We start from the raw sequence: 24090 nt of genomic DNA on the forward strand, positions 1-24090 counted from the left end.
TATAAACCTTACCACAAATACTTCTTCGTAATTAAATCCCACTTCTTGTCCTAACATTTCCTTAGGACATTTCATCTCTTGACAAAAATGGCCGATCAATTGAGGATCCATCCGGTCAATCAAGACCCGGCGGAGGAGGCGGCGCCGCCCTCAAAACCCACCGCCCCGTTGGTGGGCCGAGGTTCGCACCCATCGGAAAACGGCGATCCCGAGCGGCAATATCCGCCGCCTCCCGCACGTGGCATTCCGTATAAGCCCACAAAGAGTCGGAGATGTTGCACGTGCAAGAAGTGCTTTTGTTGGACCGTCTCTTTTGTTATTCTCGTGATACTAATAATCGGGATCTTGGCCGCGGTCGTGTACTTTGTGTTCGACCCGAAAGTCCCGAAATATTCGGTGGATTCGATGAGGATTACGGAGTTTAATTTGGGGAATGACAATAGCTTGTCGGCGGCGTTCAATGTCAATATCACGGCGAGGAATCCGAACAAGAAGATCGGTATTTATTACGAGGGGGGAAGTCGTTTGAGCGTATGGTACGTTACTTAAAAGGGTGTGTTTCTTTTGATGAAGTTCGAAAAAATTTAATTTGAATTTAGAATTAAAATAATATATAATGAAATATTTTGTAATATAAAAAAAAATATTTTTAAAAGTATAGAGTTTAAATAGTAAAAAACAGAATAGCATGCAATCGTAGATTTAATCGTATAATCATTCTAAAAAATATTTTATTGAAAGTCTTTTTTTAAAAAAAAATAAATTATTATTGTATTAAATATTTATTTTTTATTTAATATATTATAAAAAAAAAAATCATTCGTAAGCACTTATGTATGTTGTATACTAAAGTCCATTTACTTACGTGATCAATTTTATTTTTAAACTAATTAAAAAATTTATTTGTAAAAATATTACTATATAAAGAACTTAATTAGGACTATTTACTTGTTCATATAACATATAATAATATTTTAATATCATAAATGCTCTAACAAAATAAATAAATATTAAATTACTTTTATCTTTTCTTTTTGCCTTTTTTATAAATTGAGAGGAAGATATGAAATCAAATTCCTTTAATAAATGATTTTTTGAGTTAATTTAAAATGTGAAATTGCAACTTTTGAAATGTTTTTATAAATAATTTTAATTCATTAATAGTAATTGTAGCATGATTATAAAAAAATAAAAATAAAAAAAATTCCATTTTGTGTTTAATAAAATATTACATTAAATTACTATTACACAAAATCAAACTAATTACACAAACTCAAACCAAGCAAGCCCTTATATTTTGGTTGTGTATATAAAGCCTATTACTATTTATTTATTTAAATTTCCAATTTATTTTTTCAATGTGTTATACATATATAGTCCAATATAATATACTCCCGAATCGAAAATTCTTAAATTTAATAAATTTGAATTTAAAAATAGGTATACGGGTACAAAACTATGCGAGGGATCGCTTCCAAAGTTCTACCAAGGGCACAGGAACACGACCGTGCTGAGCCTAACACTGACAGGACAGACGCGGGATGCGGCGGGTCTGCTGCAGTCGGTGCGGACGACGCAGCAGCAGACGGGAAGCGTCCCGTTGAATCTTCGGGCTCGGGTTCCCGTCAAACTGAAGTTGGGAAAATTAAAGCTCTTCAAATGGAAGTTCTTGGTGAGGTGCAGATTGAATGTCGACAGTTTGAATGCAAATAATGATATAAGGATTAGCAATAGTCGATGTAGGTTTAGGTTTAGGCTCTGATTATATATTATGATTGATTATTATTATTTGGTTTTTGGGTGTATTATTATTATTTTTTTTTTTTTTGTATTTATTGCTGTATTAATAATGTGGAGGGCTGTTTTGCACTCCTTGCTTCTTTCCTTTGTTTTTTTTTTTTTTTTTTTGGTAATATATTATTGTTTTTATTATTATTATGGAATTTCGAGGCTTTTTTGGTTTTTATGTGCATGTATTTTATTTTCTTCATCGCCAGCGCATTATGGTGTGCCATTGTTACGGTAGATACAAAGAATTTGAAAGGAATATAGTTTATAAATAATTAAAAATATATTTATAAAATTAATCAAAATATAATATAAATAATTATAAATTAAAATTAAAATAACTAATTAATTTAATATAATATTAAATGTGAAATCGAACAAATATAATTTACTATATTATAATTTAATTTTATATTTAAAATATAATTATCAAATGGCAATTCAAATTTTATTATTAAGAAAAAACCTATAATCTTAGGAGACACTTTGGGTGTGTTTGTGTGATGATTTGGATTTTAAATTGAGATTTGAATAATAAAAATTTTGAATTTGAATAGTATAAATAGGTGTTGAGGTTATATTTTGAATGTAAAATTATTTTTTTAAGTATAATATAAAAAATAAATAAATAAATATTTGATTTGATTTTTTTAGGATGAAAAAAGAGAAGGAAAAAAAAAAATTGGAGTGAAATCCACTCCTCCGAACAAACACACCCTTTATTTAAAAAATAAATAAATAAATAAATAAAAACGTCAGAGTTTATTGAGACCGGTAGAAGACCAATACTTGTTTCTTTCACCACCACTCATAAATTCCTTTTTATTATTTAATTAATTATTAATTTATGGAAAAAGGTTTTACTTCCCTCGAAAAGTCGGCAAAATATATCTGCCAAAATGGCGTGGAGTTGCTGTTTGGGCGGTTCATCCACTCCGGTGGTTGTCGTCGTCCCCGCTACTTCCGCCGCCGCAACAGCTCGCAACTGTTTCACCATCGCCCTGAGCAAGCAGTGTCGGTCCTCGCGATTGCAGTCGGCGGGGCGACGTAGAATCGCGGCCGTTCCGACCAATTTCAAAGCGAGGGGCAAGGCGACCGATTCGGAGCTTGAGCTCGATCGTTCATCCGCTGATGAGATCGATTGCATAGGCACCGGACTCGATGTCGAGTGCGTGGTCGCGCCGAATGATGATCCGCCGAGGAACTCGAAGGATGTGGTGGCTGCGGAATCAGTAGTAGAAGCGTCGGATTTGGTGCAATTGGCGCGGACCGTGCTGGAATGGGGACTTTTGATATCGCCTTTTTTCTTCTGGGGGACGGCTATGGTCGCTATGAAGGAAGTGCTGCCCAAAACCGGCCCGTTCTTCGTGGCGGCGTTTCGGCTGATTCCGGCAGGGCTGTTGTTGATCGGCTACGCAACGTCGAGAGGCAGAAGTTTCCCCTCCGGACTCAATGCTTGGTTCTCTATTTCAGTATTTGCTCTGGTTGATGCTTGCTGTTTCCAGGGCTTTCTTGCCGAAGGATTGGAGAGGACTACAGCTGGCTTGGGCAGTGTAAGTTAGCTAAAACCTTTTCTCTACTTGAGCTTTATAAATTATATATACATAGTTATATATATGTGTGTGTTGTTTTGCTGTTTTAGTTTATCGGGGAAGATGATTTGGGTCATTTTTAGTTAGTATGAAATCGATTGGGTGAATAAGAAACGCTAAGCCTGGAATATGATGTTTTAATAAAATACGATAATATTGATTCTAAAAAAAAAAAAAAGAAACAAGAGCTTTTTGCGTTTTTGATCAAAATTGGTGATTTTAAGGATTGCCATGTTGAATTACTTACTCTATCTGTTACAACAATGGAGATATAAACAATCGCAGAAACTAGGAATCGATAAAAGGGGATTAATTTTCCAAACTTCCAAAATAACAGTCTAGTTTATATATATATATATATATATATAAGGACATATGTTTATTTGTTGTCGGATAATCATATTCTTGAAGTATGGGGTTTCTTACAACATTTCGCTTAATGGAGTATTGATTCATGGTAATATGGAAATCATAAATATTTTTTAAAAAGGAGTAAAAGGAGGATGATGAAGTCTCAATTTATGTCTTTGAAACAACTTTATTAGTTTTCGAAACCTAATTCAGTATTTCAACCTTGGTCCACTGGATGCCATTGTTTGAAATGGTGTGCACATGTATCGGTCAATCATTTTTTCGCTTGGTAGTTTTAAAGTCGCATTTTGTTCATTATTGGCTTTTTGCTCAAAAGAGGATGTGTCATGAATTTCTAGTGGCCTTTCGCATCTGTGAGTCTTTTTCTGTTTGTTAGCTTCTTTTGGCAGTGGTAGCTATGGAGATGGCTGTTGTATCCTTGTTGTTGAATGAAACCATTCTTCGATTGGAATTTGAAATGATTCTTGGATTGGAAAAACATTGCAGGTGATAATTGATTCTCAGCCTTTGACTGTGGCTATTCTGGCTTCTTTGTTCTTCGGAGAATCCATAGGGTACATTGGGTATGCTGGACTTGTACTTGGCGTCGTAGGACTTTTGCTCCTTGAGGTACTAATGTTGTTCTCAAATGCCTGTTTCCCATTCTCTTTTTCCTGATTGCATTGTTCTTATCTACAAATGTTGCGCCACTGAATTCCTGTAGTCTGTTAATGGCATGGATTCACTGATTGTTGGCATCGTTTTGCTGTGAATTAAATCTGTAATTATATAGTTTTAATCATATAAAAGTAAAGCTCAGAACTCAATGATCCTATATAAATATATGCACGCATACAAATATAAACGGATGGATATATCTTGTTGTTTTTGTATTAAAAAAGTATTCAGTAATTGAGCAAAAAGTAAATTCTAGTAAAATTTATATTCTGAATTATTACAGCTATGCAATACTACTATGATTTACTCCATCCGTAGTGTAAAAATAGGCTCATTTGGTTAGAGACGGGTTTGAATGTAGTGTGTACTTTTTATTTTTTATAGTAAAAAAAGTCGAAAAATAGTTAAAATGGGTAAAAAGTGATATGATTTTTTTACCGTCTGTCTTGTTTCCTTGCCTAGAATGCTGCAAAATCACAATTTACTTGGTCTTACATGTAATCAAGGGCTGGTATATCTTGCAGGTGCCTGCTCTTACTTTTGATGCCAATAACTTTTCCTTGTGGGGAAGTGGGGAGTGGTGGATGCTCTTAGCTGCACAAAGTATGGCCGTCGGCACTGTCATGGTCCGGTGGGTCTCCAAATACTCAGATCCGATCATGGCTACTGGTTGGGTATGGTTTAATTTGTTTTATATGATTATCAACATCAGAAATTTCTTGTTTCATATATATATTTTCGCCACTTATTGAATACATTAGTGTAGTTTGTGTGACTATAAAATAATTACACATTAGTTACATATACAAACTACAATTCTGTACTTATAATGCAATAGTCGAAGAACCTTATGAGAATTCTGCAAGACGTTCCCCCCCTAAGATCAATATCACAACCAATAAGGTCTGCAAGTTTCACATCTAAGTAATACCCGATCCTAGAACTGAAACCACCATTTTAAAACCCTTTGTCTAAATGGATTTGGAGAGTTTTGCTAACATCAAATTCATTACACAGCACATGGTGATCGGTGGTCTCCCACTTGTGGCTATATCAGTTCTTAATCATGATCCTGTTCTCTCAAGTGTCGATAAGCTTACAACAAGTGATGTTATATCTCTTCTTTACACCTCAATTTTTGGAAGTGCCATCAGCTACGGTGTTTTCTTCTACAATGCAACACGAGGCAAGTTATTATTATTTTTCCTTATTTTGGCTATATACTAATGTGTACACACATACCATCCAATGCTTTTGTTGTGCTCAAAGGGTAAATCAGTCCAACAAAGTTTCAATTAGGAAGAGGAAAATCATGAAATAAATTGGCCTTATTAACAGAAACAAACCACATGTTATAATTTTTATCGAAACCTGACAAACTTGATCTAGCTTAATATGTATACATAATTTACCAAGGGAAGTTAATAAGTCGCAGCCTGAGTTCTTGCAAAGGTGTCATGCCCTCAATCTCGATACAGTAGTCATAGTCGCACCCACTGTGATACGTTAAACTCTTGCTCAGAGTTTTCGACCTGACTTGACTGCTGTTAATGTTTTTCCAGGCAGCTTGACGAAGCTCAGCTCACTGACATTTCTGACTCCAATGTTTGCGTCATTTTTCGGGTAACAAGCCTAACAATTAAAATCTCTATTTGGCGTGGGGAGCGAGTGGGTGCGTGAACTATCAAAAACTTATTTAATAACCTTTTAAAAATCAACTGCAGTTTCATCTATCTTGACGAGACATTCACCCCATTGCAACTTGTTGGAGCCCTTGTGACCATTGCTGCAATCTATATGGTTAACTACAAGGAAAAGTTGGAGTGAAAGTTCATCCACATATGATTTATGTCATGGCAGATCGTGATGTTAGTCGAGGTACCCCAGCACGACGTCTGTTTGGGTTCATTGTATATAAATGATATCACAAGGTTCAAGAAACCAGGGTTCAAATTCAGAGGATGAAAGTCGAGGTACGTCCTCCATTTTCAGCCAGCTCCATTTTAAGGCTTATACACATATATCCTTGTCTTGTAGGAGTTGGGAAAGGATTCGAAATAGCTGGAGCATCGAAACCAAATCTGTGATTTCTGCTCCAAATATTGAAACTTTGGATAGTAAAAATGACGGGAACATTGTAAGTATTCCTCTACTAATGTAAGATTTGTAGATGAAGGTTGTTGTACAATATCGAAATAAACTCTGTTTTCAGCTAACAAGAAATGAACTGAAACCAGTGGGGTGTGGACTAACCATTCGAGCAAACTGATTAACTTAATTATCTAAGTTGCAGTGGAAGGCGACACCGTGCAACGACCTCAGGTTTCGACTCTGCACTCCCAACACCTTTGCCTGATGCACGTGATGCCTGGTACGCCGTTTTTGCCCCATTCTGTTTGTTAACTGATCTTGAAGACGACGACGGCAATGTTACATATTTATGGTAGCTTGGCTGCCCCAGATCATCGTCGTTTGTTATTATAATCCCAGATTCCAAAATGGGATCGGGTTTCGCCAGGTTCCTGTCAATTTTACTTGTTTGTTCGACGAGGAAATGTCGCCTACCACTCTCGTTGGTACCAGAGTTGAGATCGGCTACTGCTTCCACGATCGAGCAAGCTTTAGCCACGCACGGCGGGAGAGAAATCGCCGCAGCAGCAACGGGGTTCTTTTGATGGAAGTTTCGGATGTCGTCTAGCAAAAATGCAGCGTAAGGCGACGCGTTAGAGTTCCCTAGAACTGGCTCGGCATCGTCGTCATCTCCGACGACGCCGTGTCTTGTTCTTGCAACCTCACATGGTTTCTTGTTTCCCTGTCCTGTGGAGGTAATATTTGAGTCAATTTCACTTAGAGGATTCCTTCTCTCCCCATTCCTGGAATTGCTTCTGCTCATCCTTGCTGGCGATCGTGCGCGTGGCGATGCGCCGCCGCCGCCGCTTCTCCTCGCCGGAGCCTTTCTTCTCGGGGTGGCGTTAACCTCCCCGACGCTTGGCACCGTAGCGGGCACGGCGACTATTTTCCCGGGCCTGGAAATGGAGTCCGACGGACGAGTATTTTTGACGGGAGGAGATTCGGATCTATGTCTATTGGGAGATCGGCTTAGTCTCCTCCTTTCTCTGCTGCCGGAGCGCGGCTGTGCCGCCTGGCCCTTGTCCCTTTCCGGCCTCCTCCGCGGAGACTGCCGCCTTTCTCCCTTCCTCGTAAATCCTTCCTCTTCTCCCGCATTCCTCCTTGTTTCTCCGTCGAGATCGTAGCTCCTCCTTCGGCTCCCACTCTCGCCGTTCTTCCCGGCGGAAGAGTTGCTCCTGCTGAGCCTCCCGCATTCGAGTAGGATGGCGTCGATGTCTTGCGTCGTAGAACATACGGGAACGGTTCCGGTATCGTCACTGCTTCCAACCTTTACAACGGCCTGTCGATTACCGGCCTCGGCTTCGAGGGGCGTTTGCCGCTCGACGGCGGCGCCGGAAACCTCTTTCTTGACGGCAGCTTGTTGTTCTGAGTGAGGCTTGTTTTGTGGGTTGTAGGGATCAATGGTGAAATCCTTGTTCTTGTTCTTGCTTGAACAGCATCCCATTACGAGAGAAGTAAGAAATTCCAAAGAAGAAGGGTTGCTGGAGAAACCAAACTTCAGTTTCCTAAATAGAGATCTGATTTACTTTTGACTCACTGGCAAATTATAGCCGTTAAGGATTGAAGATTCTGTTTTTAAATTTCTTTCAATTTATTCATTGATATATATGGTATGTAAAGGGATAAAAATCTTTAATCATTATATGTGTCAGAGTATGCACTGAAAATTAGAAAAAACATTTATATTTCTATACATCTGAATTCACATGGAGTATATATTATTTTATATTTAAAGTACAGTGGAATCTAGATCTATATTTGAATCCGGGGCAACGGTCATTTTATTTTTGGGGTTGTGGATAAGCAAAAGAAAAATAACTATATATTTATGTAATTTTTTTTTACATAAAAATGAAAAGATTATGATTTTTTTAAAAAAGTTTAGTTTGGTTTATTTTTTATTTGATTACAAATTTGGGAGTTTGGATTTTGAGTCGAAATTTGAATATTAAAAAATTTGAATTGAAGTAGTGGTATAATGTGATATAAATAGATGTGATACGAACATTTTGAATGTAAAATTAATTTTTAATGTAATATAAAAAATAAAAAATGGGTGTTTAATTCGATATTTTTTTTAAAAAAAAATTGGATGAATAGTAAATTTAAGGTAAAATACCCTAAACAAACACAAGTTCTCGGATATTGTGATGATTAAAAACAATTGCAACCAAGTACACAATCTATGGGTGGTACAATATGGTATATTGCAAACCAGGTCCGGTATATTGCAAACCAGGTACGACGGAAAAGTCACCGGTCACAAATACAACTCCTACACCATCGGATCCATTGTATAAAAATGTTGATACCAATACAAAATTATCACTATAGCCAAACAAACAAAACATTAAAAATGATCATAATTAAAAAAAATATACAAAATTATCACTATAGCCAAACAAACAAAACATTAAAAATGATCATAATTAAAAAAATAATAATAATAATATAAATATAATACTAATTTGTATTTAATTTTGTTTGGCATTTTGATATATATCATAATTGGAACGGATATATCATAATTGGTATTTTAATATAAAGTATACATTGAATTGGAACGGAAGAATTATAATATAAAATATATTTAAAAATTATTTTTAATTAAATATATATATTACATCTTAATTTAATTAAACAATATTTTATACTAAAACATAATATTCTAAACAGTAAAAACAAACCAATCAAACCCTTGATTAAGTTGTTATTTTATTGCCAAAACGAAATAGACAACTTTAACTTGACCATCAACATTCTCTCTAATTCAGGGGTGCAAGAAATAGGTCTGATGAGTCCTCACAACCCAAAAACACAACAACTAACATGCATGAAAAATGAAGAAAATGGGTTAAGAAACCGCACCAAGTCTTTAGACCAAGTAGAAGAAGAAAGAAGATCAGATCAAGTCATGCTTCAAGCAGAAAGCATATGCACCGCACCCGATATCGTGCAAATTATAAGCCCCAGCAGTGCCAAGAACCCGTATTTCCTGCACAGAATCAAAAATTCAAGGCATGTTACAAAACATTTTGCTTTAATCTAATCAATGTTGCAAGAGGCAGAAAACTGAACCAGAATCAAATCTCAAATTTTGATTGAAATGTGCTTCTAATGTCGACTGCCTGAACACAATGTCATGTATCGTAGAGCATCTAATGCTGTTTATACTCATGCTCTCAGCTAAAACTTCAGCCTTTCAATGCGTGCGCGCAATACATGCATTATTTCCAAGAGGCAACAATTAGATAAATGAAATATCATCTGGACAAGGTGCTACAGTTGGTTGTTCTCTATGCATCTAAACTAGTTTTTGAAACACAGAGTGAGCAAATGCAAGTTTTGAAATTAGCAGGGAAAGACTTAAGAGATACTGAGCAGCAACAACTTCTGCCCTTCATTATTCTCAATATAACCGGGGGTATAGGTAAAGCTGATGATTATTTGAACTAGGGGTGAGAGAGAGCAGAATACTTCACCGATAGGTAAACCAGGACTTTGGATCTACACCTTCTAAAAAAGGTAAAATGGCAAACATTGTTTTAAACTTCTTCCATCGGAGATTATTAAAGATATCCTAAAACTAACAAGCTCCCTCTCCGTCCGCAACAAAAATACTGAAGATATGATTCCAATCCACACGCTCAAACTTAGTTTCTATTCTATTCAACAATACTCAGGGTGGTTGAACAGCCTCAAAAGAATGGTTGCTAATTTCGAAGCTCACGACTTCATATCCAACTAGAAATGAATAGCATGGTTACATACAACATTAAGTCAAGGAATGAGGTCATGGCTTCAATTTGGGCAAACTAATCACAGTATATATTCAAGAATCACCAAAGAAGATCAACAAGTGAAATATTGGTAACAGAAGAAAGGGCAATACTCCTTACCCAATAGAAAGACGGTTCTTAGGATCACCAGTGGAGTAGCCTTTGAAATAGAAATACCGAGTGACGGTGTAAAGGACTCCCAATGATGCAGATATCACAGGGTGCTGAATTCCTCCCAATATCATCAACATGAAAAATATTGGCATCATTTCCAGGGAATTCTGGTGACCTCTCTGCACAAACACATTTCAATTCAATCTCCTTGGTTTATACATAAACATATATACAGAAATTCACAATTCAGCAAATTTGGGAGATCATCAGAGGATCACCGATCACAGAAAAACATTTAATTGGAGACCAAAATTGAGCTATCCAAAAGATACTAACAAACATAAAATCGACTTAAAAACTCAAAGCAAATGAGACGAGTAAAATGCAATTAATACAAAGCGAAGATGCATCCAAAAGTACCGGAAACAATAAAATTAATCAAAACTCTCAGAAGATGGGAGAGGAAATTATAAATACCTGAACACAATTGAAAAGACTGGCATCTTTGTTCTCAGATTCACTGGCGTACATCGTCGGGTAATAAACCTTATACCTGAGTCACACAAATTCGACAAAGTATTTGTAATTACGCGCCTAAAACAAAAGTCAATCAAAAGACAGCTCCCAATTTCAAAAAAATAAAAAGAGGGATGGAAGATTACTTCCTGCGCGCTTTGCCGACTTGAAAGCTCATCCAAAAGTTGAGAAATGTGTACAGAACGAGGACAATGGCGACGTATCCGAATTCCTTGGGCAGCATTACCACTCCTGCCATTGTTAATCAAATATCCCTTATGCAGAAATGAATATTATCGCAGCGAAGTACCTGTCTGTGTAAACACCGCAACTGCACATATGTTAGTTTATACATGGGCGGCAGTTGCTAGAAGCTTCTGTGGCCAGGCCCGGTTGTCTTGTTGCCCAATCCAACGGCCCTAATCAAGGTTTTTTTTTTTTTTTTTTCTTTAATAAAAATAATTATTTATTATTACTTATTGCCCAATCCAACGGCCCCAATTAAGATTTTTCTTTTAATAAAAATAATTATTTATTATTTTTATTATTATTGTTATTTCCAAAAATATAAAAACACGTGTGCTAGAGCATTCATTATGTCTAGTATTATGGAGGGATTGGGATTGCGCGCTGAATATTTAGAATCAGCGTAATGTTGATTGCATATTAGCGATTGAATTAGAATTGTTAATCCAATGGTTTGTATTAAATTAAGGATGTCATAAGAATTTTCCTAATTTACATAACTACCTCAAGTCTCATTCTCTTTTTTCTTCGATGCCGCATTCGCTGGGAAAAATAAACGCACTCTTTCAATAGAATTAATGGGTGATATTGACGGGATAAGCAAAATCAATTATTTATTATTCCAACCCAATCAATCGCGCAACAAGCAGTGGCGACATCGAAGATATTGCAATTTCGGATGCATCAACGTCCTCGCCAAGTTCAGACGATATGGAACTGGAAATCGCTCAATCGCATAAGTTACTTTTCGAAAATTGATTTGAAATCTTGAATATCTTCTATGATTTATTTGGTTGAATTTAATGGATTCAGTTTATCGGATTGGATTATGGCGTCTTTAGTCAAATTCGGATAATAGTTTATTTAATTATGTTAATATAATTGTATTAATTGTTTTTCAGATTTAGATATTAACAAAGCCATCAAAATCCCGTCCGGTGTGATAAGAATTTCTTAAATATGCATTAGCAGTCTTACTTCAATTAAAATATTGAAATTACTATTAAATAAAATAATGTACCATACCGTTCAATTAACATCAGCATTTACCAAAGAAAAGAATAGCATTTTGTATTGTATTACTCATCATAATATGTGATTACCTTAAATACGAAACTCAGCATCATGCTATTTTTGGGAAAGCATTTTATAATACAACAATCAACATTTTCATTTACATTCCCCAGCCACACAATAACATTGTTCAAGTTGTTCGTCAGTTTCAAAGAGTGGTGGAGAATCATAAAGGAACATTAGGATTTCTTTGCGCGGGATAGACAATTAGTTGCAAATCATATATTCAACTCATTGATGAACTCTGTAGCCATGTTCTAAAAACCGAATGTTTTTCAATGGTTTTAAGAACAACACCAAAGATCTTTTGAATTCATAACACAGTGCTTAGATGAGAAAAAAAAACATATCTTATATATAAAAGGTAAAATTGTTTATAACTCTCATGTGGTTTCAAAATTCAGCGTAAAATTTCCCTGTACTTTAAAAATTGCATGGTACCCCCTTATACTTTAAAAAACGTTGCATGAAACCCCACCACTATGAAACTTTCCTCGTGTGATAAGAAGATGATTTCCTATCTATATGTTTTGCCTGGCAGGGGGTTTTATGCAATATTTTTTAAAGTATAAGTGAGCGTCATGCAATTTTTTAAAGTAAAATAGAGATTTGTGCTGAGTTTTGAAACCACAAAGTGACTTCATGCAATATTTTTTAAAGTATAAGGGGACGTCATGCAATTTTTAAAGTAGATGAGGAATTTACGCTGAGTTTCGAAACCACAAGGGAGTTATGAGCAATTTTGCCTATATAAAATGGAGAAGACAAATGATCAACATCTTGTTCACATCTTCGATTGAAAGCACGTGCAACATATGGAAAAATATTGGAATGTTGTCTTGTCATTCAATATGCACGATAGATGTATTAGTAGCAACAGGTTGTGCACAATTCAAAAACATCCTACACAAATGCATATTGAATTAGCAATTCTGAGAAACAAAAGAAGCATAGAAGGATGAATAAGAGAGATAACAAACATGATAAAAATAAGGAAATTGACTTTTAGTCAGTTCATACATGATTTGGTTGCAAAATATTATGAACAAAATATAATAAGAACTTATATATACAAGACCAAGCATTTTGTTGAATACCAATAAACATTTCTACAAGTGTGTTTAGCATGTTAATGTACTCTTAAATGATATTAATGTTATCCAGAAAATGCCTCAAAATGGACATTCTAAATATGGTTTCCACCAAAACATATTGCCTAATAACAAAAACATAAAATGATGGATAAGGATTTACATTTACTTAATTCAGCATTTTATTTTAATATCATCAAGAATTTTCATGAAATGTTATTCAACATTTTACTCCTACCATTCTAAACTTGCTAGCATTTATATATATTGAGTCAAACATTTTACTAGATACCTGCAAACATTTTCTATTCTAACAAGTAGCATAAGTGTTAAGCAGAAATTGATACAAAAATCCACAGTCAACTGACCAATCACCCATTCAATTCAATACACCGATCAATACCAACAAACTATTCAAATTAAATTCATCAAAGTCAACAGACTAATCATAACAATCAATTTTCCCCTTCGCGCGCAACCTCGTCCTCACCTACGAAGACACCACTAGAAGCCAAACACTCTTTGCAGCAGCAAGAAGGAATCTTTTAGTGATGCATGCGCAGCTTGTGAAGAGCATTTCAAAAATCTCGATCTCCGGAAATTAACAAATAATTTGCATTAGCTGAATTGTCAACTGCCCAAAATAACATGACCACCAAAATTTTCTTGTCACTCGTATCCTTGGCACCTAAGCATGGAGAAAAACTATAAGATCAAATTGAATCCAAATGGATTCACAAATTAACACGATGACATTTTATGAAGACACTTTCAAAAGCAAACAGGCCATCAATAACTACCTGAAAAGAAAGGCTACATCACATATTAGTTGCTATTTTCTCTTATTTGAAATAGATGCTCAAAACATTCCAACAGAACTACTAACGACAAACTAAACATTCCAACGGAACCGCAAGCAACAAACTCACATTTTCAATCAAAAATTGGGATTTAATATGCATTACTATTTCAAGTTTCAGATTCCTCGTAGTATGTGAAAAATGGATGAAATGTATTACAAATGCAAATATAGAAATTTGCAGTTGCTTGGCTCCAACTTGATACCAATTTCCGAAAGTCTCTCTCAATATCATGAAAGTAAAAATTTACTTACATGAAATCAAAACTCATCATCAATTTGTCCACTATCTATAGAATTATTGCTAAGGACCAACATAAATAGAGCTTCAGTCAACCAACATAATGAGATAAACAAAATATTACTTGAATAAAACTACTGTTAATAACACAATAAAAACACCATGTTTAATAATTCCATCTTTCCCTACAACACCAGCATAACAACAAAAAAAAGACAGCAAGTACACAGAAGTCCACCAACAATAAATTAGTCAAAATAAAGGTTACACATAAACATAAATCGCAGTTAAAAAGCCAGAAACCACTCAATCCCACTGTTCAATATTCACCACAACAACCCAAAAAACTACAAATCATCCACTCAACAACACAATGAGCACAAAACTCCAACAAATCTCAAAATTCATCTACAAGGACGTGATTAAGCGCGATTCCAGTGTTATTAAGAGCCTGGTGAATGGAGGAGGAGATCCTGGTGGTGTTTTCATAGGCAGAGATAGAGACGAGTCCACCCTTAAACAAGGATTGGACAATGATTTAACTTAAATAAGATAGAAAATGAGAAATGTTTAACCTAAAATGCATTGAAATCATATAAAACAATGGACATAACATAATTTACAAAAACTTAGACACGAAGAACGATGACGAAATCACCTCCATGAACGCGTCCGGCCTCGAATAACAATGGACGGTTGAAGAAGACGATTTGAAGACAAAGAGCGATGGAAGATTTTTCAGTAGAAAGTAAAAAATGAAGGGAGAATGAAAAAATCGCCTCAACCCAGTAACTTTTGTAAATTAAAATTACTATCTTATCTTTATTTAATCAAAACCGTTCGATTATAATCTATTATGATGAATGACTTGTATTGTATTAGTATGATGCTGATGGATGCACCCATCAGCACTGGATCCACCTCCATTATGGAGATACGAAGACGAGTATTTGACTTAGACGCTACAATGGAACTTGAGATTTACAGTCAATAACAGGACATTAATGTAATTTGACAAACAAATACAGGTTTGTGTAGATAGGGTTTTTTTTTTTTTTTTAGATTTTTGAAAATTTGGAAGTTTGGAAAAAGTAAAATGTTAGTATTTGATTTGATATTTTATGAGAGAAAAAATGTATTTGATGTGATATATTTTTTTTAAATAAATATTGTCAAATTAGTGAAAATGTGTTGAGTAAACAGAGCCGTATGTATAATTAATTATTACTTAGGTTTGACCGGGGGTTATCAGTGCGCACTTTCGGATAGCGGCTGTTGATTCCCAAATCATAAAAAGAATAACTAAAGAAAATTATTACTTAGTATCACACATGATTATCTGATGTGATTTGTTTTGTCGAACTTAGTTTACAGACTATTAGTTTCGACCGAAGATTTACTCCGAATATATTCATTTAGTAGCGGCTGCGGTTCCTACGTTATAAATATACATATTACTTAAATTGTTTTTATTAATAATTTTATTATTCTAATACTACCTCCGTCCGACTCTAAGAGTCTCATTTACTTTTTGCATGTTGATATTTGAACATTAATTATTATGTGAAAACATAGTACAAATTAGGAAAAATGACAACAATACTTCTATTAATGTTTTATAGTACTATTATAATTACACTTGTGCAAAAAATTATATAAATATAAATGTAATTTTAATATTAAATACAATAACGTAAAAGATAAATGAGACATTAGAATCGGACGGAAAGAGTACCTATTTTTAGTCTGGATAAAGCTTATGTTGTAGGAGTAAGTGTGAATCAAATAAATGAATGAATGAAAAGAATATTTTATTTCTAACAAAAACTCTAAACACATATTGGTGAGTAAAGTAAATTGACTAATGTCATGGGTTGTAAACGAATGAAATCAAATCGAATATTGCAATATTGTAGTATTCAATTCGATTTAGTAAAAAAAAAATATTTATTATTCAATATGATATTCAATTCGTTTCGAATTTTAAAATGATACTGATATTTAATTCGAATTAATTTTCAAAGTATTCAATTTGAATTCACTATTATACAAATATTTAATTTAAAATGTGATTCTAATTCAATTTGAAACTATTCTATTAGAACTTTTTTTATAACCCACACGTTTAAAAGTCATCTGAACCACCAACTAATATTAACTCAATTTTGCATTGTAACAAAATTCTAAATTACAATAATTTTTGTTGTATATTTTAAATATACAATAGCAATGTTTGTTAAAAAATTAATAAATGACTTTTAAAATGATTAATTTGTAATGGTAAAATTCAAAATAAAAATATGTATAAACAATGAGAATATAGACCCTAAATATTTAATTTAATATTAATATTAAATAATAATAGTAATAATAATAGAAAAAATTAATTTTGGTTCAAATATAATTAAAACTTACCAATTTTGGTCTTAATATAAAAAACTCATCAATTTTAGTCAAATTATAAACAATTTCAATCAATTTTGGTCCAATTATAAACAATTTCAATCAATTTTGGTCCTACCGCTAAAAACCTAGCGAAAATTGCTGACGTGGACGTAACGTAGGTGACGTGGCAACTGACCTGGAAACTACACGGCGACCATGTATATTTCAATGTATAATTATGCATAGTCATGTTATATGGTCATATATAATTCTACACGGTCGTGCATCTTTTTGTTTTGGTTTAATTTTTTTTTATTTTTTTGTTATATTTTTTAAAAAAAATATTTGAATTTAGAATAGTCAATGTAGTTATATAATAGAAAAAATTAATAGTAATCCTAATATAACTAATATGTATCAATTTTAATTCAAATATAAAATTTTATAGCATATATTCTTTTGAAATATTTTGTCTAAAATTCTATTATTCATAACCTGCAAATATCTAATTACACAACCAATTTTTTTTTTTTTTTATTATTATAGTAGTATTAAAAATTAATTATTATTTCAATACAATTATATATGTCTATGTTGAGATTGTATTGAAATGTAAAATTTATATTTTTTTATATATGTTTTATTTTTTTTTATTTTTTTGTTATATTTTTTTAAAAAAATATTTTGAATTTAGAATAGTCGATGTAGTTATATAATGGAAAAAATTAATAGTAATCCTAATATAACTAATATGTATAAATTTTAATTCAATTATAAAAATTTATAACATATATTCTTTTGAAATGTTTTATCTAAAATTCTATTATTCATGAAAAAAAATTTCCTCTTGCAAATATCTAATTACATAACTATTTTTTTTATTTTTTTTTTTGTTATTATAGTAGTATTAAAAATTAATTTATTATTTCAATACAATTATATATGTATACGTTGAGATTGTATTGAAATGTAAAATTTATATTTGAACTAAAATTGATACATTTTAATTATATTATGATTATTATTGATTTTTTTTTTCTATTTTAACTATATCAACTATTCTAAATTCAAAATATTTAATAAAAGTTTAGACCAAAATAGAAATGTACGCGGTTGTGTAGACGTGTAACAATATGATCATGCATAATTATACGCCGTATGATATCATGACTATGTAGTTTCCAAGTTAGCTCTCACGCCGCCTGGGTCATATCCACGGCAGTAATTTCGGTGGGACCAAAATTATTTATAATGAGAACAAAATTAATTAAAATTTATAACGAGAGTAAAATTGATAAATTTTTTATATTGAGACAAAAATTAATAAATATTAATTATATTTGGACCAAATTGGTTTTTTCCCTTATAATAATAATCCTATTGTCGTCCCATTGTCGCCGTAAGAGATGACACGCAACAACGAGTCAGCTACGAATGCGTGGAATGCAGTAGAGAGGCTATGAGATTGGAGTCCCAAATACAAGAAGATCAAATCATTCAAATGGGCGTTAGGAGAAATCCTGGTGGAGGAGGTGGAGTTTACCAACAGATCCACTCTGTTTTAAAGTGGAGGCCGAGAGAGTGAATATGATTTTTTAACATTTTGGTGACACAGATGAGATGAGATAGAGATGTGGTGTTTTCCAGAAACCCTAGAATAAATCAATACCGACAATCTTGTCAGCTTGCGCCTTGCCACCGCTTCATCATCATCGTTTGACTCTCTAATTTGGTATCTCTTACTAGAGGATAACCCTCAAATCTCCGGATAATCCTCAAATCTCCTCCAGTCACCGCGAAAACTCTCAAATCAAGTCAGGGAAAACTTAGCGGAGCGTCTAGAATATGGCTGCACAGAAGAGGGTGCTCTTGCTTTGCGGAGATTATGTTGAAGATTACGAGGTTCCATCTCTTTTTCATTCGCTTGATTTCAATTTTCAGTTAATTAGCAGTGGTTACTGTACTCGATTGACAAACTAATTTGCGAATTAAGCTTTTTGAATTGCGGTTTGATTAGGTTATGGTTCCGTTCCAAGCACTGCTGGCGTACGGGTTGGCCGTTGACGCCGTTTGCCCCGGGAAGAAAGCCGGCGACATTTGTCGCACCTCGATCCATGATTCTCTTGGTTTCCAGGTTTGTCGGAGTTGAATTCCTCAGTTCATTTGTTGGTTGACGTGTGAACATGCTCTAATTGTTGCGTGGAGTTGATAGGATTCTAAACCAAATTAATAAACAATGAGTAGCGCAGACATTGAATTCCAAAAATCAGTTGAGAGGCTAAGAACCATTCTGAGTCAATAGAGAACAATCCTAAATAGACGAGTCAGGGGTTTAAAGATTGGATGGTAGCTAAGAACTCATGGCTAAGCTATTACAGTAACCGCCATGGAATAAGCTTTGAATTAGGATCAAGATCTGCTTGTATTGATTTCAATTCTTAATTGGTGTATTCCATTTTATTTTTTTTTCCCTAAAGTTGGTTTAATGTGTGGTATTTTATTCGATTTATGTCCGAATGGAAGGGTAATTTTCTTTTTGATGAATGCACGCAGACATATTCTGAATCAAGGGGGCACAATTTCTCTCTTAATGCAACTTTTGACGAAATAGACATATCCAAATATGATGGACTGATCATACCTGGAGGACGCGCCCCTGAATATCTTGCAGTGGATGAAACTGTTGTAGCCCTGGTTGCAAAATTTGCAGACTCCAGAAAGCCAATTGCATCCATCTGCCATGGCCAATTGATCCTTGCTGCAGCTGGCGTAGTTAAAGGCCGCAAGTGCACTGCTTATCCAGCTGTTAAAACTGCACTGATTCACGCCGGTGCACATTGGGTTGAACCAGAAACCATGGCCTTCTGTACTACCGATGGAAACCTCATAACTGGAGCTACATATGAAGGGCATCCTGAGTTTATTGGGCTTTTTATTAAGGCACTCGGAGCCAAGATTTCTGGTTCTGGAAAGCGAATTTTGTTTCTTTGTGGAGTAAGTGTTAATGGCTCTCATCTTCACTATTTTTACCTCGGGTGTTTGAACACTGTTTGTAAACACCAAGCATTTGGTTATTTGTTGACGATTTCATTTCTGATCAGGATTACATGGAAGACTATGAAGTGATGGTTCCTTTCCAATCTCTTCAAGCTCTTGAATGTCATGTAGATGCTGTTTGCCCCAACAAGAAACATGGCGATACATGTCCTACTGCTGTACACGACTTCGAAGGTGATCAAACTTACAGTGAGAAGCCAGGCCACAATTTTACTTTAACAGCTAATTTTGATGGCCTGGATGCCTCTAGCTATGATGGTCTGGTGATTCCTGGGGGCCGTGCACCTGAGTACTTGGCCTTGGATGATAAGGTTCTGCAATTGGTGAAAACATTTATGGAGTCAGGAAAACCCGTGGCATCGATCTGCCATGGACAACAAATCTTATCTGCTGCTGGTGTTCTGACGGTAAATTTTCTTAATCTATATTATTAACTTTTCTGCTTAGTAAGGTTTTTGGTGTGTATGCCTCGTCAAATGATATTCGGCCCGTGTTAGTAAACACAGTTCTCTTCGAATAACAACACTAGAGGAATTGTGTTTGTTTACTATTTAAGTTTGAGGAACCTTTTTTTTACTTGAAAAGTTATGTCGATAATATACATAATAATAATATTTTGTCTGTTGTTGCATTCACTATAGGGCAAAAAATGTACTGCGTATCCGGCAGTGAAACTGAATGTTGTTCTCGGTGGGGCGACATGGTTGGAGCCTGATCCGATTTCGAGGTGTTTTACCGATGGAAATCTTGTCACTGGAGCTGCATGGCCAGGTCATCCCGAATTTGTAGGTCAGTTTATGGCTCTTCTTGGCTTGAGTGTGTCCTTCTAACTCTAGTAACTTTCTTGGTTTTGGGCTCGATGTCGAGTTGTGTTGTGGTGCAACTAGCAAGATGATATATGTGTGCTCCTTTACAAACATGATTGATGAAATAATAAGCGTTGCTTGCTACAACAAAATTGAAATTAAGCATTTTTATTATTTTTATTTAATTATTTTCGAAAAAGAAAAGAAGTTTTATCTTAAATTAAGGGTCTGTTTTGGTCGTTATTTTTCCAAATAGAACCTACAAAACTCGACTAAACAACGAAAGTATATAGTGTGATTTGCCTTGTCAAACTTAGTTTACAGGAATTAGGTTCCACCGATCCCTCCGTCCAGAACTATAGTCTTAATTGGGTTAAGCACGGGATTTAAGGAATATTGATATTATATTGGTAATGGGAAAAAAGTACAGATAAAATACTTTTTTTGCCATTGCAAGTGTATTAGTGTAAAAGAATATTGGCAATTGTTTGATAAAAATGAAAAAAGTAAAGTAGTTTTACGGTGATATAATTATTTATGAAAATAAAACTATTGTTTTAGGATGGAAAACAATGGTAAACAAGACTATTGTATTGACATGGAGGGAATATATGTTTGTTTTTTTAGCAAAAAAAAATATTGGGGGAGGGGGGGGGGGGGTTGGGCGGGGGGAGGTTTTCCAATAATACAATTTTTTCCTCAAATTTGATCAAATTGTATTTTAGAGTACCTTATTGAATTTGGGTTCAGATACGCAGGCCTCGGTTCATGTAATGATTAGTTCACATAAATATCAACCAAAATTCAAAAATAAAAAACAATTGAAAGGATAGTTATAAATTTTTTTTCATAAAAATTGTGTTGAAATAAATACAATAACATTAATGAGGACGTATACATTTTTTTTATAATTACTTTTTTACCAAAAAAAAAAAAAAAAAAAACTTATTATAGTTACATATTTTTATTAAATTGGCTCTTAAAAACAATCTAACAATATATACAATCAATCAATTCACAATTCAAGTTGCGCACTATTGACCCGACCCGAAACCATTTAATTTAAACTTATTTCTGTTTGATATCAATTGAAAATTTTAGTATAACGAGCCGGTTCGGGTTAGTCTATTAAAAAATATATCCAACTCAATCCGGCCCATAATCTGTTAGTATAGCCAGGCCCAAATACATTTATTGTGCATTTATTATTAATGTATTTAAAATTAAATTAAATGTATTTGTAGTCATTTAGTGCATTAAGGACATGATGTGACGTACAGTTGAGTTCATCAATATTGACCGACATTAAGCCGGCGGTACGAAAAAACTCCGTATATTGTCTTATTATATATATACAAAATAAATTGAGTCATATGTTTACTTTTCGCTTTCCATATTTGTCCCGTTAAAATATATAGGTTGTTTTTTTTTATTTAAATTTTACTACAAATTTTTATTATTTCATTTTTTTTTAAAAAAATATTAAATTAAATAATAATAATAATTATTTTTTTATTACATTATAAATTTATTTTATATTCAAACAATTATTCAAATTACTTTTTACTATTCAAAAATTCTAATTCACAAACAAACACAGCAATATTGTTTTTGTAAAGAATGATCAAATATTATAAAAATGAATTTTTAATTATGAAGTTATCGATTCAAATATATTATTGTTGTCGTCAAGCTAGCGCATAATTTATTTTTAGTTTATTATTATTATTTTTACTAATTACTATACCATTTTTTATATTAATATTTTAATAATGACAAAATGACAAGGATTGCCTCATCTTCTGACAATTACTCAAAATAACGCGATGCGGCAATTGACACTAATTTGTTATGCCTTATTTATTTACTTTCATTGTTATTATTATTATTATTATTATTATTATTATTATTATTATTATTATTATTATTTTATGTTAAATAAAGAATTGCGTCGACACATGACATCATGCGCATTGCACACGGCACACTGACTGGATAAAGCAATATGGCCTAATTTAGGTATTTTCAAGTCATTGTTTATTGAACATTAATTTATTATTTATTTTTTTCAAAGTTTTTTTTTTTTCTATTATTCAATACTTACTATATTATGTTAAAATATATATATTTTCGATCCGATCAAAGTTAAGTTATTTCTTTTCCAATGCGCTTAATATATACATAATTTATTTATACTAAAATATTTTATTTACTTATAATTTTAGTACCGTAAACCCTAAATTTTATATTTTTACCAATAAAATTCTAATATTAAAATATCATAATATTTTAGTTTTCTTGTCATATCAAATTCACATAATTTTTTCTGACAAAAATATTATTATTTTTTCAATAAAATATTATTATTTAAACAAAATAAAAAATAAAAAATCACCAATTAGACACACCCTCTATTTTTTATTATCATCATTCTTTCAACTAGTTATATTTTGACGATATTATCCAGTTAATTTAATTTAATTTAATTTTTTATTTTTAGATTATATAGATTTGATTTGATTTGTGTAGCCTGTAGGGACACGCATATTATTGAGACTAGCTAGTTGCTGGTTTTAAATTAATTAATTGGTTGGGTCCTTAAATTTGTGTTTATTTTTGTCCACTTACGTCACCAAATCATTTTGTATAATAATACATTATTTATTAGTATATTGATATATGGTAGGATGATTCTACACGTCGTGGGAAACTCAATTTAAATTTATAAAAAGTAACAGCCATATGCATTTAAAAAAAAAAAATTAAAAAAAAAAAACTAATCCATTAACGTACATTTATTTTAAAATAGAAAATTATTTTTAACAATTCATATTTTTTGAAGCTCGGCTAAGGCCATCTCCAATTGGGCTGTAATTTTGACGTTGCAGTCCATAAATAGAATTTTCAGTCTTCGACCGTATATTATTTTTAACAAAAAACAATGGTAGTGCACTGTAGCAACACTTTTATAGTGTTGTATTTTTTTTATTTTAAATTTGTATATTTATTTATTTATTTATTAATTTTTTAAAAAAAATATCAATTGTAGATTTAAAAAGTGGTTTAAAATACTCCATCTATTCTAATACAATAGTCTTGTTTACCATTTTTGTCCGTCCCAAAACAATAGTTTTATTTCCATAAATAACAATATCACCATAGAATTACCATTACTTTTTTATTTTTATTACACAATTGCCACTACTTTTTATACCAATATACTTACAATGACAAAAAAATCTTTTATCCGTGCTTTTTACCAAACACCAATATAATATAAATATTCCTTAAATCTCGTGCCCAACCCAATTAAGACTATATTTATGGGACGGAGGGAGTATATAAAATGGAATATTTAAAGAATATTAGTTTTGGAGTAAAAA

General features: G+C 33.1%; 5 protein-coding genes across 16 annotated transcripts; 3 read left to right on the forward strand and 2 right to left on the reverse strand.

Moving 5' to 3' along the window:
- On the forward strand, positions 1-1883 carry LOC127262498 (NDR1/HIN1-like protein 6). Its single transcript, XM_051291202.1, has 2 exons — positions 1-536; positions 1441-1883. The coding sequence occupies exons 1-2, from the start codon at positions 88-90 to the stop codon at positions 1760-1762; spliced, it is 771 nt and encodes a 256-aa protein (XP_051147159.1). The 5' UTR covers positions 1-87; the 3' UTR covers positions 1763-1883.
- A 774-nt stretch (positions 1884-2657) lies between these two features.
- LOC127262171 (WAT1-related protein At3g02690, chloroplastic) lies at positions 2658-8250 on the forward strand. 12 transcript variants are annotated; one of them, XR_007841088.1, is made up of 9 exons: positions 2659-3341; positions 4239-4361; positions 4934-5083; positions 5427-5599; positions 5976-6032; positions 6134-6382; positions 6447-6546; positions 6697-6780; positions 6900-8250. XR_007841088.1 is itself a non-coding variant. In XM_051290713.1 (6 exons), exons 1-6 carry the CDS (start codon positions 2688-2690, stop codon positions 6234-6236), a joined length of 1260 nt encoding a protein of 419 aa, XP_051146670.1. In that variant the 5' UTR covers positions 2659-2687; the 3' UTR covers positions 6237-8250. The 12 variants fall into 12 exon arrangements, 1 of the variants encoding a protein (XP_051146670.1); XR_007841087.1 differs by having other exon boundaries at positions 6703-6780; XR_007841086.1 differs by having other exon boundaries at positions 2658-3341; positions 6134-6287; positions 6622-8250.
- LOC127262170 (uncharacterized protein At1g65710-like) lies at positions 6482-7983 on the reverse strand. Its single transcript, XM_051290712.1, has one exon. It carries the CDS (start codon positions 7981-7983, stop codon positions 6688-6690), a length of 1296 nt encoding a protein of 431 aa, XP_051146669.1. The 3' UTR covers positions 6482-6687.
- A 987-nt stretch (positions 8251-9237) lies between the features above and the next one.
- LOC127262172 (uncharacterized) lies at positions 9238-11277 on the reverse strand. Its single transcript, XM_051290715.1, has 4 exons — positions 11095-11277; positions 10910-10985; positions 10439-10611; positions 9238-9534 (listed from the first exon to the last, which is right to left on the reverse strand). The coding sequence occupies exons 1-4, from the start codon at positions 11205-11207 to the stop codon at positions 9459-9461; spliced, it is 438 nt and encodes a 145-aa protein (XP_051146672.1). The 5' UTR covers positions 11208-11277; the 3' UTR covers positions 9238-9458.
- Positions 11278-18282: 7005 nt separating this feature from the next.
- LOC127262422 (protein DJ-1 homolog D) lies at positions 18283-20869 on the forward strand. The gene is made up of 5 exons (XM_051291097.1): positions 18283-18746; positions 18862-18978; positions 19398-19838; positions 19946-20308; positions 20543-20869. Exons 1-5 carry the CDS (start codon positions 18690-18692, stop codon positions 20729-20731), a joined length of 1167 nt encoding a protein of 388 aa, XP_051147054.1. The 5' UTR covers positions 18283-18689; the 3' UTR covers positions 20732-20869.
- The last annotated feature ends 3221 nt before the right edge of the window (positions 20870-24090 follow it).

The sequence above is a fragment of the Andrographis paniculata genome, unplaced genomic scaffold, assembly GCF_009805555.1.
Source record: "Andrographis paniculata isolate CXL003 unplaced genomic scaffold, ASM980555v1 Contig65END, whole genome shotgun sequence".
NCBI lineage: Eukaryota > Viridiplantae > Streptophyta > Magnoliopsida > Lamiales > Acanthaceae > Andrographis > Andrographis paniculata.